This window comes from Myxine glutinosa, chromosome 1, assembly GCF_964187855.1.
Source record: "Myxine glutinosa chromosome 1, kmMyxGlut1.1, whole genome shotgun sequence".
Classification (NCBI taxonomy): Eukaryota; Metazoa; Chordata; class Myxini; order Myxiniformes; family Myxinidae; genus Myxine; species Myxine glutinosa.
The window spans coordinates 141768732-141792204 of record NC_136261.1 but is presented as its reverse complement, the minus strand read 5'-3'; the positions used below and the strand labels follow the sequence as shown (position 1 = coordinate 141792204).

Here is a 23473-nt window from a genome sequence, read left to right as displayed (position 1 = left end):
GCTTGTTCTTGTCACTCAACCAACTTATTCACGTAGTTACTTGCAAAATCCAAGATTTTTCAAGTATATTGGTTGGTCATGTGCGTTATTACTTGGCAATTTTTAATTTTTTCCACAAGTATGTTGATCACTCCGGTTTGTGTGTTTGTATGTGTGTCTGTCCGCTCACTTATACTTGGCTACAGGTCACAATTTTCAACCGATCTTCACAAAACTTCAACAAATGCTAGAGTTGGTAGTCCGACAAAATCCTATATATTTTTAGGTCAAAAGGTTAAAAGGTCAACATAGGCCAAAGGTGAACCAATTTTTTCAAATTTGTAAAATACTAAATTTTCATCCAATTGACTTGAAATTTGAATATGATTTTCATGTCAGCTAACTGAATTCAACTACCCACTAATTTTGTGATCAGCTTAGGCCAAAAGGTTAACATAGGCCAAAGGTCAACCACTTTTTCCAAATTTCTAAAATCCTCAATTTTCATAAGATTGACTTTGAAATTTGAACAGGATTTGCATTTCAGCTGACTGAATTCAACCACAAACTATTTTTCAGATCAACATAGGTCAAACGGTCAACATAGGCCAAAGGTCAATAACCTTTTCAAATTTCTAAAAACCTCAATTTTCATCTGATTGACTTGAAATTTTAATATGATTTTCATATCAGCAAACTGAATTCAACCACCAACTATTTTGAGGTCATCGTAGGCCAAAATATCAAAATGGCCAAAGGTCAACCACTTTTTTCAAATTTCTAAAATCTGCAATTTTCATCCAATTGACTTGAAATTTGAATAGGATTTGCATCTGAGGTCACTGAATTCAACGACCAATTATTTTTGAGGTCAAAAGGATGGATGCTCTACTGAGTGCCATCTACTTTTTCCCTTTTGCCAAAGGTGAATGATTTTCAATCTTTGTCTGTCTGTTTGTCTGTCAGTCACCTACAGGTCACAATTTTAAACCAATATTCACGAAACCTCACCAGATGGTAGAGTTGGTCATATGGAAGAAGTCTATTGATTTTGAGGTCAAAGGTCATCTGGAGGTCAAACTTTTAAAATTTCCATTTTTCATACGATTGACTTGAAAATTGAACAGCATTTGCATATTGAGTCACTAAATTGGGAAACCAACTATTTTGAGGTCAAAAGGTCAAAGGTCAACTCAAGGTCAAACTTCCAAAATCATCAATTTTCATCTGAAAAATCGTCATTTTTCATGCAATTAACTTGGGAATTAAACAGCAATTGCATAGTGCCTCACTGATTTGGGAAGCCAACTATTTTAAGGTCAAAATGTCTAAGGTCAACTCAAGGTCAGACTTCTAAAATCGTTAATTTTCATCTGAAAAATCATCAATTTTAATCCAATTTACCCGAGCTTTGATTAAGATGGTCAATTTAAATCTTAATGAAATGGACAATTTGATGTATCCATGGAACGTTTTTTTGGATGGTGGGCTGGATTTTGCAAGTATCGTGCTCTGCATGGTGTCTTCTTGTTTGTCATTAGTTGTCCATAACTTTTTGAAATATCACGCTACACTATCATTTTGGGCCCATCCTTCAATGGGGAAGAATCATACATTTTTATTTTATTTTATCATATTCGGATTTGCATTTTCACCAAAATAGAGTCGATTAGTCCTTGTCGCATACCCAACCTGTGCACCAAGTTTTGTCCGAATCTGTCCACAGCTTTTTCAAATATTATGCTATACTGTATATCGTTTTTGGACCCATCTATCAATGGTGAAGAATCACTTAGATAAATAAAAAATTCTCTGATCTGGATTCGGATTCGGATATTCACTGAAATATATTTGATTTGCCCTTGTAACACATCCCACCTCTCCACCAAGTTTCGTCGAATCTGTCCATAACCTTTTGAGATATATTGCTCACAGACAAACAGACAGACCAACAGACAGACAGGGTGAAAGCATAAACTCCATCCACCTTCAGTAGCGGAGGTAACAATAATAGTAATAATAATAATTATGATTATGATAAATATAATAATGATAAAAATAATAATAAGAATCAGAACTGCGAACAGCGCTGTCAGCTTCCTATCAGTCCAAATATGCTCTCTCTCCCTCCCCTCCCCCTCCCCTCCCCCTCCCTTCCACCACATAAGGCTCCAATTGTACTTTTTCTGGGAGAAATAAGCACGAATCTATCGTTAGCAGAAGAAAATACATAAAGCTTCCCTCGGCAATCTGTACATTGTAGCAAAGCTTATGCGGAGGGCCATTCAGTGATATCGACTTCAATAAGGGTCAATATTTGGAAGCCATTTTACCCCAGTGCTGGTCATTTATATTCATAGAATTGTGAAATATAAAACCTCCATCATCACTCCACATATCACAGTAAATCCTAACTCCTGGGGAATTCAAAGATACTATCTGATTTGATGAGAGTCAATCTTTAAGTAAAAAAAAGAAAAAAACCTTATCAATCATCAGATTCAATCAGATTCTTTTTCATTTCAAAAACCTCAGAGATCAGAGATCAAATCAAATCAATCAAATCAATCAATCAATTTGATCAAAAAGATTGTGAAATCAATCAGAGATCAAAAGCATCAATCACATTCTTCCCAATTTTGTGGCAGCCAAGCATTATACAGCACAAGCAACTGCTAAAAATGGTATCAGACATCGAATAATTATTTTTTAAATAACCGTTCAAAGCCATGTTTCGGCTTGAGGCGCTGCTAATGGGGACGGATATTTCAGCTCACAAGACACAAAATGTAACTCATCCATCAGCAATCTATAAATCACAGCAAAGCCTAGCTCAGGGAGTATTCAATTATGCTATCTAGTTTGATAAAAGTCAAACTTTGGAGGTCATTTTACCTGAGAGACCACGGCTGTGCTCATGAGACCATTTTATCACGTGGGGGTTTTAAGAGCATAAGCTTCAAACTCATAAATCAGCCTCGGAGTTCTTAAGTTGCCTGCCAAATTTCATGGCCACCAGGTGAGTAGTTCTGGAGAAGAAGATTTTTAAAAAATGTTTTGGACAAATTTTAGATGGCCACCAATATAGGGAAAAATTAAGATCAATTTTTAAGGGTGTACTATGAACCTGTGCAGATTGGCATGCGTACGTATGCACATACTGAGACAGGTGTCATTATGGTTCTCACGGCCGCCAAAAACGAAAACTCCACAATGCCCCATACCATTTATTATTATTTTTTGTATACAAGATCGAGGCTCGTGTAAGAGCTAACATCAATCACAAAAAAAACACAAACGGACACACAAAACATACAATAAAGGGAGCTGGAGACAATATTGGGAGAGAGAGGGAAGCACACAAGTACAACAGCAGAGAACAGGGACATCGGGAGATCTGTGGGAGGGAGGGCTTGGGGGGAGGAGCCATGGGAAGGTGGGTGGGGGAGGATGGGAAAGCCATAAAACACATGGACACTCCTAGAACTTCCAGGAAGGAAGGAAGTCGGGATAAAAAAAAAGAAGTGGATCTGGGGTGAATTAACGGGGGTAGAAGAGATCAAGGTTTTGGATGGCGGATGACAAGAGATGGTGGTGAACAGCTGTTTTAAAGACCTGGAGGGAGGAGTGGGATTGAAGAGAGTGAGGGAGTTTGTTCCAGAGGTGGGAGTAAAGAGGAATGAAGGAGTGAAGGTGGGCAGAGAGTCTTGAAAACAGCGAACAGCGCTGTCAGCGCCTTCAAATCCAGGACCATGACTTCATATCTACCATGATTCAAATCCAGGACTTGCCACAAACAACAGTTCCTGCTGAACATTGTAATTATAATGCAGAAGCACCTGTATTAGGGGGATTTTATAATCACAAATTCATAAGAATCCAAATTCACAAAAACAATGTTGTGACATCTGGGTCTTATGGCCAATACAGCCACCAAGTTTTTACCAGGTTCATAAAAAAAAATTCAGTTGCAGCCTTTGAAAGTCACATTTTACCAATCTCTGACCTTGACCTTTGACCTATACCCACCAGAATATCAATTATTTCCTGATTGACTCCCAACAACTGTTTTAATTGTTTTGTTCCAAATTACCCACTGGTTTACGAGTCAAGAATTTTGTTTCTCTTAAATTAAATTTCAAACCCATTAAATTACAAGCACAAAAATTTGCACAATATTGATCTTGACCGTTGACATACATCCACTAAAATTTAGCAAACGATTTTCTCGTAGCCTCCTAATAATTTTGTTCAGATTAGTTATAATTGGACCTCTGGTATAGGAGAAAAAAATTTGGTCTAAACGGTGATCTTGACCCTTGACTGACACAGACCAAATGAAAATGTTGTCCTTTACAAAGGCAGGACCCACCTTCCAAGTATGATCAAAATTAGCGCACTCATTGTTAAGATATTTCATTGACACACACACACACACACACACACCTCACACCTCACACACACACACACACACACACACACACACACACACACACACACACACACACACACACACACACACACATTGGACCACTTACAATTGTTATTAACCCCTACATAGATCATATTATGGCAGGGGTAAATTATAATGGCAATCCTTATATAATGGATTAAGTGTATGTCCAGCCACTAACCAACGTGACTATAGTAGTATATGTCTCTTCATTACGTACTGTTTGAACGTCAGTTGCACAGTGACAACGTCTATTATTTACGTACTATTAGAATGCACTTTTAAAACATTTAGACTCTTTAGACGGCTGAGACCCCTTAAACCGTTGAAGACACTTTAGACATGTTAGACATCTATAGACCCCTTTATACTGCTTGGAACCTTGACCATTTAGAGCTTTAGACCCATTCAACCACTCAGACCCTTTTGATCCTAACTACTACTGCAATGTACCCGTTAGACCTTTAGACCCTTTAGACCAAGGGTTCGTTACCTTTTTTGAGTCATGGACCCCTTTGAGAATCTGGTGAAAGCTACAGACTCCTCCCCAGAAAAATGCACATAAGCACATAAACACAAAATTTTGCATACAATGAATAAATTTGATTGCATAGGAAAATTATTTCCTTCACATACCGTCATAATCAGAATAAAAAAACAATCTTTACAAAAAATATACAAACGATGACGACTCTATGTTACCTGACTGTACACTCAGTATCATCCCATTTCAACCTACCTTACAGATCTACTAGTCTGTACCTCAGTCTTCAGTAAGCAAGAATAAGTACTTAACATCCTGTACATAGACAAAAAATAAATCTTTTTATAAAAAGCTAGCGAAAATAAATTTTAAATAATTTTTATGCGCCTGGTTCACGGACCCCCTGAAGCCCATCCACGGACCCCAAAGGGGTCCATGGACCACAGGTTATGAACCCCTGATCTAGACAATCTGGAACCTTTCAGACACACACCACACAAACAAATAGTCTTCTTGCAAAACACGGACTATACTTTTTTCAGCAAGTAATGTGAAAACTCTACCGAAATGTGCAAACTGACTAAATGTCTCTTAATTACGTACTGTTTGAATGTCAATTGCACAGTGACGTCTATTAATTACATACTATTGGAACGTACCTTTCAAACCTTTGGACTCTTTAGACATTTTGGACCCTTTAGACACCGTTAAATATTTACCTCCTTTAGAACCTATAGACTCATAAGACCCATAAAGCCCTTCAGACAGTTTAGAACCCTTAAGACCCTTTAAAACTTCTATGATAATTGAATACCCCAAAAACCCTTAATACCCCATAAGATTCCACATAACCCTCAGAACCCTTAGACACTTAAGACCCATAATACCATGTAGACTCTATAGACCATAGGGTCTATACTCCACATGGAGTTGCTCCTGCTGTTATTGTCTCAAATGGCAGTTTTATTTTCCTAGATGGTAAATCATACTTGCTTGGAGTCTCAAAAATCAAAAGTAGTGTAGCAGCATAGCAAACCTGTTGTGCATTTTGTGATACAAGCACCAAATTTGGCACAAATGTACATTAATATGTTGCGAACATTTTCAGATATTGGGCCACTTGAAATTCCGTAATTTTTTTTTTCAAATTTTTTCAAATTTCGTAATTTCAAATTTTTCGGGTGACACCGTCACAATTTCGGTCTTCGAGGCCGGCCGATATAGTGGGGCGGCTTAGCCCAAATATTCAAAAGAATTGTGCATTTTGTGATACAAGCACCAAATTTGGCACAAATGTACATTAATATGTTGCGAACATTGTGTGGTCAGCAATGAAGACGAGAGTCTGAATTACATGTATGCAAAAGACCTTGTGAACCAGTGAAGCAAATACACGGGTAAGCATGAATTAAATCTAGGGCATGATATAATTTCCATGATGTTTACCTCTACACTCAATGGTGGAAGGAGGTAATGTTTTGATCCCAGCTTGTCTGTATGTCTGTTTGTCTGTTAGTCCACAAAATTCCAGACAAAGCTTGTAGTAGTGGTAGTTGTAGTGGTAGTGGTGATAACAGAAATTGTTATATAGAACTGAACTTATATTATTATTATATGCAGAAAATAACTTCATTTCTATATGCCCTGCAGTGGACAGGTTAATTGGTTTATGCACTGAAGGGGTCACCCTGGTGTGCACTGCTGTGTTCTGCCTCACTGAGTTGTTCAGGTATGATGTACTCAGCACAAGCTTCCGGTCGGCCCGGAGGTGGGGGTGCGAGGCCTGTCACGGAACGTCAAAACAAACGGCCTGCCGGGGCCGCCCAAAAGTCGGGCGTGAGGGGCGCGTCCACTAATGGAACGCCTCTCGCTTCCCAGATCGAGGGCCACGTGGTCAGGAGAACCTCGTCCCTTCCGGTCACACTTTGCCTATCGGCCGGCCTCGAAGACCGAAATTGTGACGGTGTCACCCGAAAAATTTGAAATTACGAAATTTGAAAAAATTTGAAAAAAAAAATTACGGAATTTCAAGTGGCCCAATATCTGAAAATGTTCGCAACATATTAATGTACATTTGTGCCAAATTTGGTGCTTGTTTCACAAAATGCACAATTCTTTTGAATATTTGGGCTAAGCCGCCCCACTAAAGCTCATTGGCGAGATGCAACGATTGAGATGATGATAATGCTGATGATGATGACAATGATAGCAACTAGAAAGCATCTGAAAATGCAAAGCCCATCTGCATCCGCTTTGTATTCAAACGTCTTCTTCTGTATACTAAACATGACGAAAACAGCTAAAAAAACAAAATACAAAATGAAAATTTATGATTTTACGCAACCTAGACCTTTGACATTTTTATCTAAAAACAATCGGCTTCCAGCTTTTGATTGGTGGACAAATTAATTGACCCAATATGCAAATTCTTAAAATTTCATGTCAATCGCATAAAAATTGATGATTTTATGTGATGCTGACCTTTGACCTTTTGACCATTTGACATAATTATTAATTAGGCTTCCCCATATTCTCATAATAAAGCTTTGTTGAAAATTTTCTGACAACAGCTCAAATGGTAAATGTAACTTTCAGGTAAATTGGATGAAAATTGATGATTTTATGTGACTTTGACCTTTTGACAAAATTGTGAATTTGTCTTCTCCATTGTCTCATAATAAAACGTTGCTGAAAATTTAATGATAGAAGCTCAAATGGTAAAAAAAAGTTCTGTCCCAGACAAAGAAACACACACACACACACACACACACACACACACACACACACACACACACACACACACACACACACACACACACACACACACACACAGAACTTATTGCAAAACCCCGTCTCTACATATTGCATGCATTACAAGGACATAAGTAGATAATGGACTAATCAATATCGGATATGCAATTTAACATGGGTTCTCAGCATTATGAGCTGCCTTTGCCAATTCTGACAAAATGGTGACGCAGGCAGCCTGTGGCATTAGGCATTTCTGCCAATAGTGTAGTGACAGTGTAGTGTAAAGTTCTGCTTGTTTATGATCACTATTAATCTTTCCTGATGTATTGATCTTGATTATTTGTAGCTTAGTGAGTTCTGCTGGCTTCGGACTATTACTCAAAGTTAGAGGGGAGAGTTATTGATATTGAGTATTCTCCATTTAACACCGTTGTGGAGACAAGATGGGGCTGAGCTGTGTTCAACCTCCTCCATCCCAACTTCCACCTCCCTCCCTTCAACCTCTCCAGCCTCATGGAATACATACGACTAATGTTCTGAACAATGTAATGCCACCAGTTTTTTTCCTCGTGCAATATTGCATCATGACGATGAAACGACATATGCTACATCTTAACTTTGTCTCAGGAATCTGCTTTTGTGGGTGAACATCTGTGGTTGGACACGAGTATGTCTGGGGATGTGTGCTACGTTGGAGAGGAACGCTGCATTGCGCGAATATCGGTATGAAGTTTTTTAATGAAATATAATTTCCTTTCCTCCTTGTCTATGGATATTCCTGTGCAGTCTTGCTTATTGTCATCTTATTGTCTTCTTGGAGGGTGGGGGGACATTTGAGATAAATCGTGCTCTCCCAAACGAGGTGGCACTCTCAGACCTGGAGCGCAAGACACGTTTTAAAAACACTGAGTTGATGGAGGATTTTTGTGTCCTCTGAGTTTCAGGCCAAAAGCAAATTGATGTTTCTAGTTTCTTACATAAACATCCTGTGTGACTCAAATGTTTTTACAACTCAATTGTGACTCAAAGCAGTTTTTTTTTCATTCATCTCATGATTGCGGATGAGTTCATAGATTACATACAAGGCAAATAAATCATGCACATACACGATAATTCGAGACATAAACTGTACAAGTACAAAGATATTAGGAGATATCATTAGGAACATTGATGCAGGAGGAGACCATTTGCCCAATGAAGCATGCTCCACATTAACATCAAACCACATGTATTTGACAAGCAGGATAAAGATGTCAGTTGATATAAGTGCAATTAAATGTAAACAAGCGTTTCGCCTCGGTCCCCCGTCGGTGAAGTGATGTGAGTTGACAAAGTGGAAGACGCAAGGCGGCCATCTTGGATTTTGACGTGGCGACCAAATTTTCAAAAGCGTTCTCCCTTATGCGTAGATACACCCACACATCAGATTATAAGTTAGTAGTTCGTTTATTAGACCCCTACCGTTGTACACAGGAGGGGACTATAGGTTTGCACTCAGTCCCTCCGTCTGTCAGTCCGTCTGTCAGTCCGTCAGTCTGTCAGTCCGTCACGCAAAGAACAGTTTTCCGTACTTTTTTTCGAAACGCTTAAAGCTAATGATTTCAAACTTGGTACATGGTTTCCTCATGATAAGTTACAGATCAAGTTCGAACTTCACGACGTTTCGATCATTTTTGACAAAGTTATGGCACTTTGAACTTTGGGAATTCTGATAATTCTGAAGATCCTTAACTCAGTGCAATTTTAAGTTTTAATTTCCTTTAAAAAAGATTTTCTCTGCAATAATAGGACCGATTGAAATCAAATTTTCACCGCAGGGGGGACTCGGTCTGTAGAATATTTTAATGGTATTTATGACGTCATAGGTCACGTGGTTCGGTCGCCATATTGTTTTTCGTGAAAACACGAAAACCCCTTTTTCTCTGCAACGGCTGTACAGATCGAGGCCAAACTTTGCAGGCTGAATCGCATACCCATGCCGAACAAAAAAGTCAGCGAGCATGACGTCATGCGTCACATGGTTTCAGAGTTATGACGTTTTTAAGCATGAACCTTTAAAACCGAGCACCTCCCTCATTTTTGGTCCAATCGAGGGGAAACTTCACAGATCTGTTCAGCATGTCAGTCTACTAAAATGTCCTTTTGGAATTTGCGATAGGGCACGTGGTTTGGCAGATATCGTTTATTAAACGAAAAAAAAAAATGGATATCTATTGAATCGCTAGTACCTCAGACCGTGAGTTGGTAATTATATAATTCACACAGTGCAATACGTGCAGGCTGCATGGAGCGACCTTGCGGGCTTATCAACGAGGCGAGGTGTGACACACGTGTCTCAGCATACCTCAGATCAAGTTTGAAAACCAGCATCAACCGTGCATAAATTTGCATATTCGATCATTTTTGACAAAGTTATGGCACTTTGAACTTTGGTAGGGGACATGTATTGCAGCGCAATGCTCAGAATGCTTGTTTTTTCAAGATATTCCGCTCACAAGGTTCAGACATACATGGCGGCGGCCATCTTGGATTTTGACGTGGGTTGCACCCGCACACCAAATTAGAATTCGGTCCTTCGCTTACGCACGCACGCATGCACGCACGCACGCACACACGGATGGACGGACGCACAGACGCATGCACACACGGACGGAGGGGAAAACCATAGACCCCCTTTTGCTCCGGGGTGCGACGGGGGACAACCAGCGATTTTATGTAAATTATTTTGAATTTATTATGATTTGATGTTTTTTATGTAAAATTGCACTTGTAAAAAACTGTCGTTGAGGATGGGTCAATTGCCCCTACCCCAAATTAGCTTATTGTATGACTTGTAATACCCACTCTCACCAGGAGTTGCAGTATTCCATTAACATTTACAAAGAGGTATTTAAAACTCCACCCTCCAGGTCTTTAAAACAGCTGTTTACCAGCATCTCTTATCTTCCCCCATCCAAAACCTTGATCTTTTCTACCCCCGTTAATACACACCAAATCCACCTCTTTCAATCTCAGACTTAATTCCTGAAATTCCTGATAGTGTCGATTTGTTTTATACCGTGTACCCCTTCCACCCCCCTCCCCCGCCCCCCACCCCAAGCCATCTCCCTTCCAAAGATCTCCCGATGTCCCTGTTCTTTACTGTTGTGCTTGTGTGCTTCCCTCTCTCTCCCGATCTTGTCTCCCACTCCCTTTATTACCCTCACTTGAGGAGGGGTTATTGCGTTTGAGTCTGTTTGTTACTTGCCGGAAAAGATTCCGGCAAGTCCAATATCAAGGAAAAGTACGAAAAGATTACGGCAAGTATGTTGATCGGTTGGTTTGTCTGTTTGTCTGTCTGTTTGTTCGCAGTACTATGTCTACACCGTTGCACGTAGAATCGCCTAACTTTACACACATATTGGTCTTGCCCTGGAATTGACTGTGCCCAATTTTTAACTCTGTCGGCCCAAGGCCTCCGTTATGACGTCATAATTTGATAATTCGACAAGTACAAAACTTCATCCAATCAAGATGCAATTTCTTGAGTGACATGACGGCATAAACTGGTGGAGAAAAATTAATAAATGATGACGTCATCGGTCACGTGGTTCGGCCGCCATCTTGGAAAAACCGAAAATTTTGCACCTCTATATCTCTGAAATTGCTGAACAGAAAAAATTGAGATGTGGCTCATTGTAAAGAACTCTCCATGCAAACAACAACAACAACATGCATTTTAAGGCCATTTTCCCTGCTAGAGCGGGGGTTAGTCTTGCGGACCCCATGACAATCTTCTCCATTTTGCCCTATTTTCTGCATCTCTCCTTGTTAACCCCCTTGCCCGCATTTCTTCTTCCACCATCTTTAGCCAAGTCTTTCTCGGTCTTCCCCGTCCTCTACTTCCTTCTACATTCATTTCCATCACTCTTCTCAACCAGTCACTTTCATCCTTCCTCAACACATGACCAAACCATCTCAACCTGTTCCTCTTCACAGCATCAATCACAGGCTCTATTCCCATCATCTTTCGCAATTCATCATTTGTCATCCTCTCTCTCAATGATACTCGGCACATCCATTGAACCATTCGCATTAACACCCTTTCCAGCCTTCGTTGCTGCTCCACTTTCATTACCCATGTCTCGCTCCCATAAATCATAACACTTCTCACACATGCAGCATACACCTTTCCCTTCAGCTTCAACGACACTCCCCTCCTCATCAGCACGCCACTCAGTTCCCCAAACTTCTTCCATGCACATCTCACTCTAGCAACCGTTGCCGGGTCTGATCCACCTTCTCCATTCAACATGTCTCCGAGGTAGCAAAATGTTTTCACACCTTCCAGCTTCACGCCGTCTCCAAGATCCAACTCAACATTTCCTCCATCTGCAGCTCCCTCTGTGCACACCTTACATTTGAATGTAGCTGCCACACTGGCTAATGACCCTCTAGGACCACTACATTTTTGATGAACCCACTCAGCGCACTTTGTACATTGAATGGAGTTTACTCCGACACCCTTCCTGCACACAGCACAGGGCCACTTCCCAGTTCTTTCCACCTCACCACATGCTTTAGCAATTGCCATCACCTTCGTCTTTCCGATATTCACCTTCAGACCTTTTGTCTCCATACATTCCTTCCACTTGTTCATCTTTTCCTTCAGTCCATCCATACTTTCCGCAATCAACACCAGATCATCTGCATACAACAACTCCCATGGTAAACCCTCCTTTACGTTCTGAGCCAGCACCTCCATCACAGCTACAAATAGTATTGGACTTAGTACCGACCCCTGATGCACTCCCACCTTCACCTCAAACTCACCACTGTTCCCGTCCTTCGTCCTTACAGCTGTGCGTGCTCTTTTGTACATTGCCATCACGACTCTGATCAACCATTCCTCCACTCCTAACTTCCTCAATGCCCATGTCAATACTTTGCGTGGAACCCCATCGAATGCTTTCTCCAGATCAACAAACCCAAGAAACAACTTCTTCCTCTTCTCCCTGTACTTCTCCTGCAACTGCCTCACAATGAAAAGCGCGTCTGTCGTCCCTCTTCCTGGCATAAATCCAAACTGCATTTCGTCGATCTTCACTTTCTTCCTTATCCTCCTCTCCATCACCCTTTCCAATACCTTCATTCCATGCTCCAATAACTTTATCGCTCAGTGCGAGCCACACTCCAGAGGGCCACCTTTCCCCTTGTATAGAGGGACGAGGGTACTCAGTTCCCAAGCCACTGGAATGCGGCCTCCTTTCACCACCAGATTACAGATCTGTCATTCTCTTCACACCCCAACTTCCTGCTGCCTTCAACATATCTCCCACAACTCCTGTCGGCCCTCCCGCTTTTCTAATCTTCATTGCTTTTATCGCTTCCTAAACTTCCTTCTCAGTTATCTTCTCTGCCGGTCCTAAAACTAGGTTACTCTCTATGTTGCCATCCCATTCATTCTCTGTATTCAACAGCATTTCCATATATCTTTTCCATCTTCCTTTAATTCCATCTGGGTCCACAACGATTTGTCCCACTTCATCCTTCAAGCAACTCACCCCCATCACATCACACCTCTCTTTCACTATCTGCTTTGCAATCCTGAATACTGCTCTCTGACCCTCTTCCGAATCCACGCGTTCTCCGAGCATTTTCCTACATGCCTCCTGCGCCTTTGCTACCTCTTTCTTTGCAGCCTTCCTGGCTGCCTTATAACTTTCATGTTCTGCTGTTTCTGCTCCCATACCCTTCGCCTTCTGCCACTCCTTGAACTTCTTCCTCTTCTCATCAAGCCTCTTTCCAACTTTGTACTGTAAGGAACTCTCCATGGGGAATAAAATATGTTAATGATGATGTCATTGGTGCCTCCATTATGACGCCATAATTCGACAAGTACAAAAGGTCATCCGATCAAGATGAAATTTCTTGAGCGCCATGTCGGCATAAACTGGTGGAGAAAAAAAACAATGATGACGTCATCAGTCATGTGGTTCCGCCGCCATCTTGGAAAAACGGAAAAACGTTGCACCTCTATATCACCGAAAGTGCTGAATAGAAAAAAATTGAGACATGGCTCATTTTAAAGAACTCTCCATGGGGAATAAAATATGTTAATGATGATGTCATAGGTGCCTCCATTATGACGTCATAATTCGACAAGTACAAAACTTCATCCGATCAAGATGAAATTTCTTGAGCATCATCAAGGAATAAATTAGTTTAGAAAACAAATAATGATGACGTCATCGGTCATGTGGTTCGGCCGCCATATTTGTCCAAAATGGCCAATAAAAAGTACATTCCGACAAGTCCTCGGTCTTTGACCGATTTTTCATCTGTTTGTCTGTTTGGCTGTTTGTTCGCAGTACTACGTCTACACCGTTGCACGTAAAATCGCCAAACTTCACACACATATTTGTCTTTCCCAGGAATAGACTGTGCCCAATTGATGACATCATCGGTCACGTGGTTCGGCCTCCATCTTGCAAAAACCGAAAAACTTTGCACCTCTATATCTCCGAAAGTGCTGAATAGAAAAAATTGAGACATGGCTCATTGTAAAGAACTCTCCATGGGGAATAAAATATGTTAATAATGATGTCATCGGTCACATGGTTCGGCCACCATCTTGGGAAAACCGAAAAACGTTGCACCTCTATATATCCGAAAGTGCTGAATAGAAAAAATTGAGACATGGCTCATTGTAAAGAACTCTCCATGGGGAATAAAATATGTTAATGATGATGTCATAGGTGCCTCCATTATGACGTCATAATTCGACAAGTACCAAACTTCATCCAATCAAGATAAAATTTCTTGAGCATTATCAAGGAATAAATTAGTTTAGAAAACAAATAATGATGTCATCGGTCACGTGGTTCGGCCGCCATATTTGTCCGAAATGGCCATTAAAAAAGTACATTCCGGCAAGTCCTCGGTCTCCGACCGATTTTTTATCTGTCTGTTTGTCTGCTTGGCTGTCTCTGTGTCTGTTTATTTGTCTGCACAGAATAAATATGATTTTCTCTGCAACCGTTGGTCCGATTGACAGGAAATTTTCACCATAGGTGCAACTCAACCTGTACAATTTTTAATGACAATTATGACGTCATAGGTCACGTGGTTCGGCCGCCATCTTGGAAAAACTGAAAAGATTTGCACCTCTATATCTCCAAAAGCGCTGAATAGAAAAAATTGAGACATGGCTCATTGTAAAGAACTCTCCATGGGGAATAAAATATGTTAATGATGATGTCATAGGTGCCTCCAATATGACGTCATAATTCGATAAGTACAAAACTTCATCTGATCAAGATGAAATTTCTTCAGAGTATAAATTGTATAAATTGGTATAAAATACCAATACTTCAGTCAGTCAGTATAAATACTTCAGTCAGTATAAATTGGTAGAGAAAAAAAAGATGATGTCATCGGTCACGTGGTTCGGCCACCATGTATGGTTTAACACAAAAGCCTTAAAAACCACTGAAAACACATCCTGGTGAGGGTCTGCAATCTCTGATTGCTCTTTCTTGTTATATATGTATGTTTTATATGTCCGTTTATGTTTTTTGTGTTTAATGTGCTAGCTCTTACACGAGCCTTGATCTTGCATACAAAAATAAATAAATAAATAAAAAGAGAAAATTAGCATCATCCTCCAACCACCCCCTGCCAAAATCATTTTCTAGCATGATTTAATTTACTGCCTAAAACCCTCCCATGCACCCACCCCTTCCCCCAAGTACGACCACTAGTTTTCAACTTATTCCATCCAGCGGTTCAGGATAAACAGACACACAGAAACTTCTCAAATTTTATCTACATATATTGTGTGATTACAAGGATGTTAGTAAACAATCAACAATCAACAAACACATATGGTAGATAACATTTGAAGCTGGTGAACCTGCATAACGAACCAGGGATGGGAACAACAACAGGCCAACACAACGAATGGGCCAGCTGTTGCTATTTGGTTGCTGTACTATTGATGTTTAATGGAATTTTCAAACCATCAGGAGCTATTCATGCAACACACCTTTGACTTGTCATATATTCATATATTTAATATATTATTTATTTATTTTTGGTTACTGCTCTTAGGCTTGCTCTTTTGATGAGGCTGAACCTCATTTTGGCGTGTTAGGTTTTTGTTGGTGGATTTTGCTTTCCAAGACCACTAATTTGAAAAATATTTTTACTGGACTTCTCTCAGCATTGGGCAATTTGAGATAATTAGTGTAAAAAAAAAATGGCCACCAAAATACCAAATGTTTTCCTGAACAAATATCCAAATTGTCTAAGTATTTTTGGCTGCTAAATATTGTATATTTCACTCAGGTCTTGACTCTAGACAAGTTTGAGTTTGCATAATCAATATATTTGTATCACGTGGCTAATTTGCCTAAAATCAAGATATCACATCAAGTAGTGGTAGATAGACCGATTAAGTTTTAGGTTGAGGAGATTTCCCTTGCTCATGGCACAAACATGTATTGTACCCATTGAACTTGGGACAGTCATCACTCTTTATGACATCTGTCGAGAAAGTAAGGTTACTTTCACAAGCTCTATGCTGTGACACAACCATATGCGCAAGGATACTCAGCAGAGGAACTTGCTTCTTCAGAAACTATGGTGGCATATCTGGCTTCTTGTGGCCATTGTATCTGACAATATCAAGCTCATAATATATTTGCTTTGTCATCTCTTTTTTCTTAAGGCGTGGTATGTCCTATTCTTTTTGGTGTGTTTTAACATCTGGTAGAGCCATGAGAACTGCTAAAGAATGGGTTGACGATTTACTATTCTGAGATCCGATATTTGCATCAAATTGTCTGCACGATCTACAGTAGACCGTCTTCAGCCTTTGAAATCGCTGTAAATTAGCCACACTAAATCTTGAATCTACGCAAATTAGTCCCGTGATACAAACAATACATTGATTATGCAACCTCAAACTTGTCTATGGTGAAGATCTGAGTGAAATGTACAATATTTATCAGTCTAAAATACTTAAAGACGATTTGGATATTTGTTCAGGAAGAAATGTGGTGTTTTGGTGGCCATTTTGTTTGTGCTAATTATCTCAAATTGCCCAATGCTGACCGAAGTCCAGTAAAATTCGTTTTCAAATTGGTGGTTTTGTGAAGCAAAATCCACCAAAAAAATAACTTAAGACGTCAAAACGAGGTTACGACCTGAAAACATGGTTTGCCTGCCGGACTATAAACAGATAATCGTAATTTTATACAGGAATCTTAAATCCAAAAACACTGAGATGAGAATTGTTGTATGAATACAGTATTTTTTTGGTTAAATAATAAACTCATCACTTTGAAATTCTAAAACATTTCCCTTCTCCCAACGACAGAAATCTGCCCCAAGGAAAAAATGTGTCGCATGCAGGATTGTTGCTCACGTTGCCTGCATCGAACAACTGGAAAAAGTAAGTAGATGACATCTATATTTCAAATACATTATGTCGTGTAGAGCATGCAAATGGCGCCATCTCTTGTCTGAAATCCCAATTGTGCCACTTGCAAAAGTCAATACCACATAAGTGAATTGCTGACCAATTTTATTAGCAAATTGACACTCTTCTTTTCACCCTTTCATGTTTTTTTCCCTTTCCTCCAAATTACTCCTTCTCACACGTGGCAGATAAATTTCCGCTGCAAACCCAACTTTCGCGAGGCCAGCTTAAGGAATTCCCGTGAGGTGGGTTGATGTGAAAGTTGGCTTCAGGATGTGATATTATCCTTTGAGATAGTTTAATGTGTGTTTCCTTTATGCTGTGAATCTATAAGGTAGATTGGCTTCACTCTTTAGTTTCGTGACTTATCACTGTGCCGTTGGTTAACTTTAGTGGGTTATCTTAATATATCGAGACAATGCCATGAGTGGTTTAATACCAAGAAAAGCATGATATAAGAACAAATTGATTCAGTGATGATGATGATGTGTGTGTATGTGTTTGTCAATACATCCATCACGCTTTATTTTAAAGGGTTCCTGCTGTCGTAGAATAATAATATTGTTACGGTTTCCGCGCGACCCTCCTGCCCTTACCAAAGGGAGATTAAGCCCCTTGTTCTTTTTGGATCGGCGCAACCAAGAGACTTGAATCGACCCTTCCGGGCAAACGCAAGGTAGGGTTTCGGGACAATTCTCGCACGTACCTAAATGCCTGCGCCGCCGCGGAAGCGGGGATCAAGCCTCGCACGAGCCACGCGTAATTTGAGTACACCGAGCGGATTGCGTACCACGTGGTCCGTGCAGTTACCTTTGGTATTGGAACCCGATTAGAGCGGTTTTATTTGTACCACGCTAAGTCAATGATGGAACACACAACAGCGGTAGAATCAAAGGAAGAACACAGGTTTAATTATTATTTACACTATTATGTACAAGGCTCGGTAGAAAGCAGAGACACAGAGCAGCCTTATACAGTCTTAAGTTAACCCCAGACACAGGCCCGATCACACTCACAGGGGGAAATGAAGGTAGGATGATGTTCACGCGCAGATTTGGTCGTCCAGGAACAGCTCCGCCCGGCGTGGCTCTCCCCGGTCACAGCACGTCCGTCGATGAAGGCAAGCAGGCGGTGGGAGGGAAATGTACGTGTCTCTCACCAGGCTTGGCGGTTTTCCACCGTGATTAATTACCGGCACGCTCTCACTCGCGTAACCCAATAGAGGCTCTGCCTCAAGCTCAACCGAGCGTTTAAGTTGTAAGAGTGCTTTTTAACTCGCTTCATGCGCGTCTTCTCTCTGAGCTCGTTCAACAAGCGCCTCTCCACAGAACTCAACTCTCACAAGCACCTCTCCCACCAGAACTTGGTTCAGCTCACCTCTCACAGAACTGCGGTGGGGGCTTCGCACAATGTGTTATATTGCCAACCCCCTTAGCTCTCTCGGATGTTCTAACCACGCCTTGTGACGCAGTGCCGCAGCCACTCCCTTCGAGCCCTGATTGGCGGCTTGCTCTTACCGTCGGCTTCTCCTCCGCCCTCCTTTGGTCTTGCCTCGATTTGCCAGGCCTGCCTCGTGTTAATTTGCGCCAAAAAGCCAAAGGCGGCATAAGGCGGCATAAGGCGATATAAGGCAATGAAAGGACCTAACTCTCATTATTCTACTCAATGCAAGACGAACACAGGAAAAGGACTATGCTTACACATACAAAGAAATAACTGAACTATCGCGAGGCTACGTGTTGTTGTGTGACTAACTATGAGGGGGAAAATTAACCTTTATTGCACAAACTCAAAACCGCAACAATATTGTACAGTTGGAAAGTTAATAAACGATTTACTTGGTTGGAAAGATAATCGTCGATCAACTCCGTTTAATTCCAAATATGCCTGCTTTAGGAGACCATCTTTCCAGGATTGAGAAAGAAGACCAGGATGAGAGCTTAATGTAGCGGGTTTAATGGTAGCATTTATTATTCTATGACAGCATGAATCCTGTAGGATATGGGAGGAGCACACAAAATTATATATAGTAATATTCTCGAATCAACAAAAAAAAATATCAAAGTTCCTGGAAGTAGAACCAAAACAACAACAACAACAACAACAACAGCCTTATCTGCGACAACAACAATTACGTGTTATAAATATCCTTTTTCTTGCGTTTTACTTCATTTTACATATTCATTGACACTCACAGATAGACATGCAATATGCTTGTCAAGTACAACATGCTGTCTTTTGATTACACCCATAAGCGAAGCAACGGGAGGCACATCTAGTGTTCCACAATTGGAGAGAAGGGGAATCAATATAGGCCATTGCACATAGGGGTCGATTAGTCCCTCAGCTACTGTTTTTGTGTCACAAGGATAGGGATTACTTGAAATCAATGTAACATGAGTTCCAAAAAAAGTAAGTATCCGAGTCCAATCACCTTATCCCCTCATGCTCTCTATGCTCGTATTTTTTTTTTATGTGCGGTTAATTAAAACCCATAGAAACAAAATACTAGTAAGGGTAAATGGCCTGCAAGGAAACGGTACTTGTTACAAAATGTTATATTTAAATAGCTTAATTGCTGTATAAGTGGTTGGAAGTGTTTTTACTCTATGACATCATAACTTCGCCAAAATGCAACCAAATTCATTTACATTTAGTATGACAGAAATATGTTTTATTTTTGTCGAAAGTGGGATGAATATGATGAAAATATGTCGGTTGATAAAGTGTAAGAAACATATTAGACTTGAATGCAAATTCAATTGTTAAGACTTTTTAGAAAGTTGGGAATATGTAACCTGAACTTGTTAAATGTTTTTATATTTAAAGGGTGATCAAACTCCATGTTACAATTCTGTATAAGTTAATATTTTTATGTACAGGAATTTTTTGCGACTTGGAGCCGGAGGGACATATTGCAAGTTTGAAATTTTGTGGTTCACAAATTCATCCCCACGTTCACCTATCACTACTAAACATTTTTTTGTGTCTTTAAATGTGCGGTTGTGGCTGGATTCTCAAAAAAAGAAACCCTCACAAAAATATGCACTTACACACTATCTTCCTCTTCTTTAAAAACAGCCACTATTGTTCCACCTCTCTTGTGGGGTCGGCAGGAGGAAGCTTGACCCGAGTCTTTACGAACAGGCTGGCCAGGCCTGACGTTCGACTAGTTATGACAGGAATTTGTAATTTTATCAGGCAAATATACAAGTGCATAAAATACACAGCTTCCCATGTGGGGCTCTCTGGTAGGTGCTTGCTATCTGGTCCCCCACGTAAATGTTGATCGCTCCCTTATCTGGAATCATTCTGGTTACATTCAGTCCTTATTTTCCATTTTTTCGTGTCCTCTCTCGAATCCTTTATGACGTCAGTGACCATTATCTTATGCATATCCTGTTCATTTCTGATCTATAAAAAATATTTAAAGCGAGTAATTATGTTTGCTCTACGTTTTTATTTTGCATGCCTTTTCCATTTCGACTGTTAAGATCATGATAAAGATAATATTCTCATCACAAACACAACATTGCAAGGACTTATCTTCCAGGGCAGTAAGCATGAATTGGGTCAGAAAAAGTAGAATTGTTCAGTATCACTCACAAACATCTTGCACATTGTGTTGATGTTTCCATGGTGATGATTGCAAGTCCGTGCTTTCTCTCTCGAGCCAGAAAGTTGTTCCATTAAATCCCATTACACTATGTGACAGCGGCTGATCGCAAAGCATCGGCAGCATCACTGTGCAGGACAATCGCAATCGCCTGTTACATATTGATTCAATTTAGTTAGCTTTGTTATTGATTCGCAGCATCAATTCATGCATTCAGTTTCACAATTGTGATTGGCCTGATGGTCAAAATAAAGACGGTTGGAAGTTTGAATAGAATAAAGAAGTTTGGAAGAATAAAGAAGTTTAGAAGAATACAGAAGTTTGGAAGAATAAAGAAGTTTGGAAGAATAAAGAATTTTGAATAGAATAAAGAAGTTTGGAAGAATAAAGAAGTTTGGAAGAATACAGAAGTTTGGAAGAATAAAGAAGTTTGAATAGAATAAAGAAGTTTGGAAGAATAAAGGAGTTTAGAAGAATAAAGAAGTTTGGAAGAATAAAGAATTTTGAATAGAATAAAGAAGTTTGGAAGAATAAAGAAGTTTAGAAGAATACAGAAGTTTGGAAGAATAAAGAAGTTTGGAAGAATAAAGAAGTTTGAATAGAATAAAGAAGTTTGGAAGAATAAAGGAGTTTAGAAGAATAAAGAAGTTTAGAAGAATAAAGAAGTTTTGAAGAATGAAGAATTTTATTGAATGTCATGGTTTCTTGGAAAATTTCTGTTGATAAGTGTAAAAATGCAAGCTTCATGATTGGCCATCTATATACAGGACTTTATAGACTCTTCAGTGTGTGACCTTTATTCCCATTCTCCACCTTGTATGCCTTTCATTCACTTCCAATGTTTCCTTTTTTCTTTTTTCTTTTTCTCACCTCCACCTTACTCCAACCATTTCCTCTTCTTATCCTTTCCTTTTCAATTGTTTTTTTCATGTAATACTTCTCGTTCCACACATTTTAAGCATAGGTAATATCTATATGACCTTTAAGTATGTTCAGTTCAGTTTACATGAGAATGGTTCAAATTTGACCAAAGCCTTTGTTTGCATATTCAAGGAACTCAATGCAGGAGGAGAGCATTAGGCCCACCAAGCCTGCGGAATCATGCCAACATCTTAGAACTCCCCCATCTTAATTTTCAATCTATCCACTGACTCCAGTGGTACCACCCTTGCAGATAGACCATTCCATGCATTTACCAATCTCTGAGTGAAAGATCTCTACCTTACTAACGTCCTAACTCTCCTCTTCTTTACCCATAATTAAACTGTGCCCCTTTGTCCTGTCAGTGTCCATTCGACTAAACCATTCTTCCATTAATGATTAGTTGTGGATAGGCTTTGATGGATTAATTGTGGCCAAATATCTTTTTTATTAGTCCCGAACCAGGTGTCAGTCCAGCTGGTGGCTTATATTTTGACACCTGTCCATATTCCCCAACACACACCTCAACTCGAGAATAATTGGACACACTTTTCGAATAAGTAATTAAGGCTTTTGCAAGAGCTAGTACACTGAACGGTTCAGAACGTAACAGGACAAAAGGAACAGTGGAATTGTGGGGAGGAATTAAGGGGGGGGGGGGGGGGGAGAGAAAATGATGGATACAAAAGGAAACTCACAGGAGGGAAAAAACTGGAAATTTGGAAGGAAAAGGGCTTGGGGTGGTAGAAAAGATTATGGTTTTGTGTTTTGGATGGGAGATGATCTGAGATGGTGGTAAACAGCTGTCTTGAAGACCTTGAAGACCTGGAGTGAGGTTAAAGAGAATGTAGAAGTTGAATCCATGGGCGGGAAGAAAAAGAGGAACAAATGAGTGGAGGTGAGTAGTGATCGTGGATTTAGGTGGTTTCATCAGAAGGGATTCATGGTGGGCCTTTTGAGCCCCACAGAAAGCTGGGTGGTGGCGTTTGGGGGGCACAAAGCAGGGAAAAAGCAGAGGGTGCAGGACAGAAAGGATGTAGTATAAGACATAGTCACGTGAAAAAGTAAGTACACCCCATGTAAAGTTTTGACTTTTTCAACATATTTCAACATACAGCTATTTTATCTTCATTTCAACAATATTGATAGATAAAGGTGATATAATATAACAAATATCATGAAACATTTACATTTTGTAGTGCATTGTATAATTTAAATACACATAAATGCAAATTTCGCATGTGGAAAAAGTAAGTACACCCCTACATTTATCACTACTTCAAATACCTAAAATTAGAATCAGGTGCACCAGCTCGGGTGCAAATCATTAGAACGTCGTTAGAGAGGATCTTGGAGGAACCTCTCTGATTTAAACCTCAGACATTTAGTTTGGTTTGCTCTTTGTTGTTGAAGTATGCGGTGTCACCATGCCTAGATCAAAAGAGCTCTCTGAGGCCTTCAGAAAGAAGGTTATAGATGCCTACGAGTCTGGGAAGGGATTTAAAAAGATCTCCAAACAATTTGAAATCAATCATTTGACTGTCCGGAAGATCATCTACAAGTGGAGAAGATTCCAAACAACTGCCAACTTGTTCAGGCCAGGCCGCCCCAGCAAGTTCAGCCCGAGAGCAGACCGCAAGATGCTGAAAGAAGTCTCGAAGAACCTCAGAATGTCATCACGGGACCTACAGGTAGCTCTTGCCACTGTTGATGTCAAAGTGCACGAGTCTACCATTAGAAAGAGGCTGCACAAATTTGATCTACATGGGAGGTGTGCCAGGAGGAAACCTTTGCTGTCCAGAAAGA

General features: G+C 40.1%; 1 protein-coding gene across 10 annotated transcripts in view; it reads left to right on the top strand.

Annotated features, from left to right (window-relative positions):
- The window catches only part of LOC137429041 (diacylglycerol kinase iota), a 687154-nt gene that overhangs the window by 294909 nt on the left and 368772 nt on the right, over window positions 1–23473 (top strand). For all 10 annotated transcript variants that reach the window (XR_013623429.1, XR_013623428.1, XR_013623427.1 and 7 more), the window contains 3 exons: window positions 8295–8390; window positions 17029–17103; window positions 17319–17375. Coding sequence is in view for 7 of the 10 variants with exons in the window: in XM_078777713.1 (XP_078633839.1) it covers window positions 8295–8390; window positions 17029–17103; window positions 17319–17375 (228 nt within the window). In the remaining 3 variants the exon portion in view is untranslated. The remainder of the gene's footprint in view (window positions 1–8294; window positions 8391–17028; window positions 17104–17318; window positions 17376–23473) is intronic.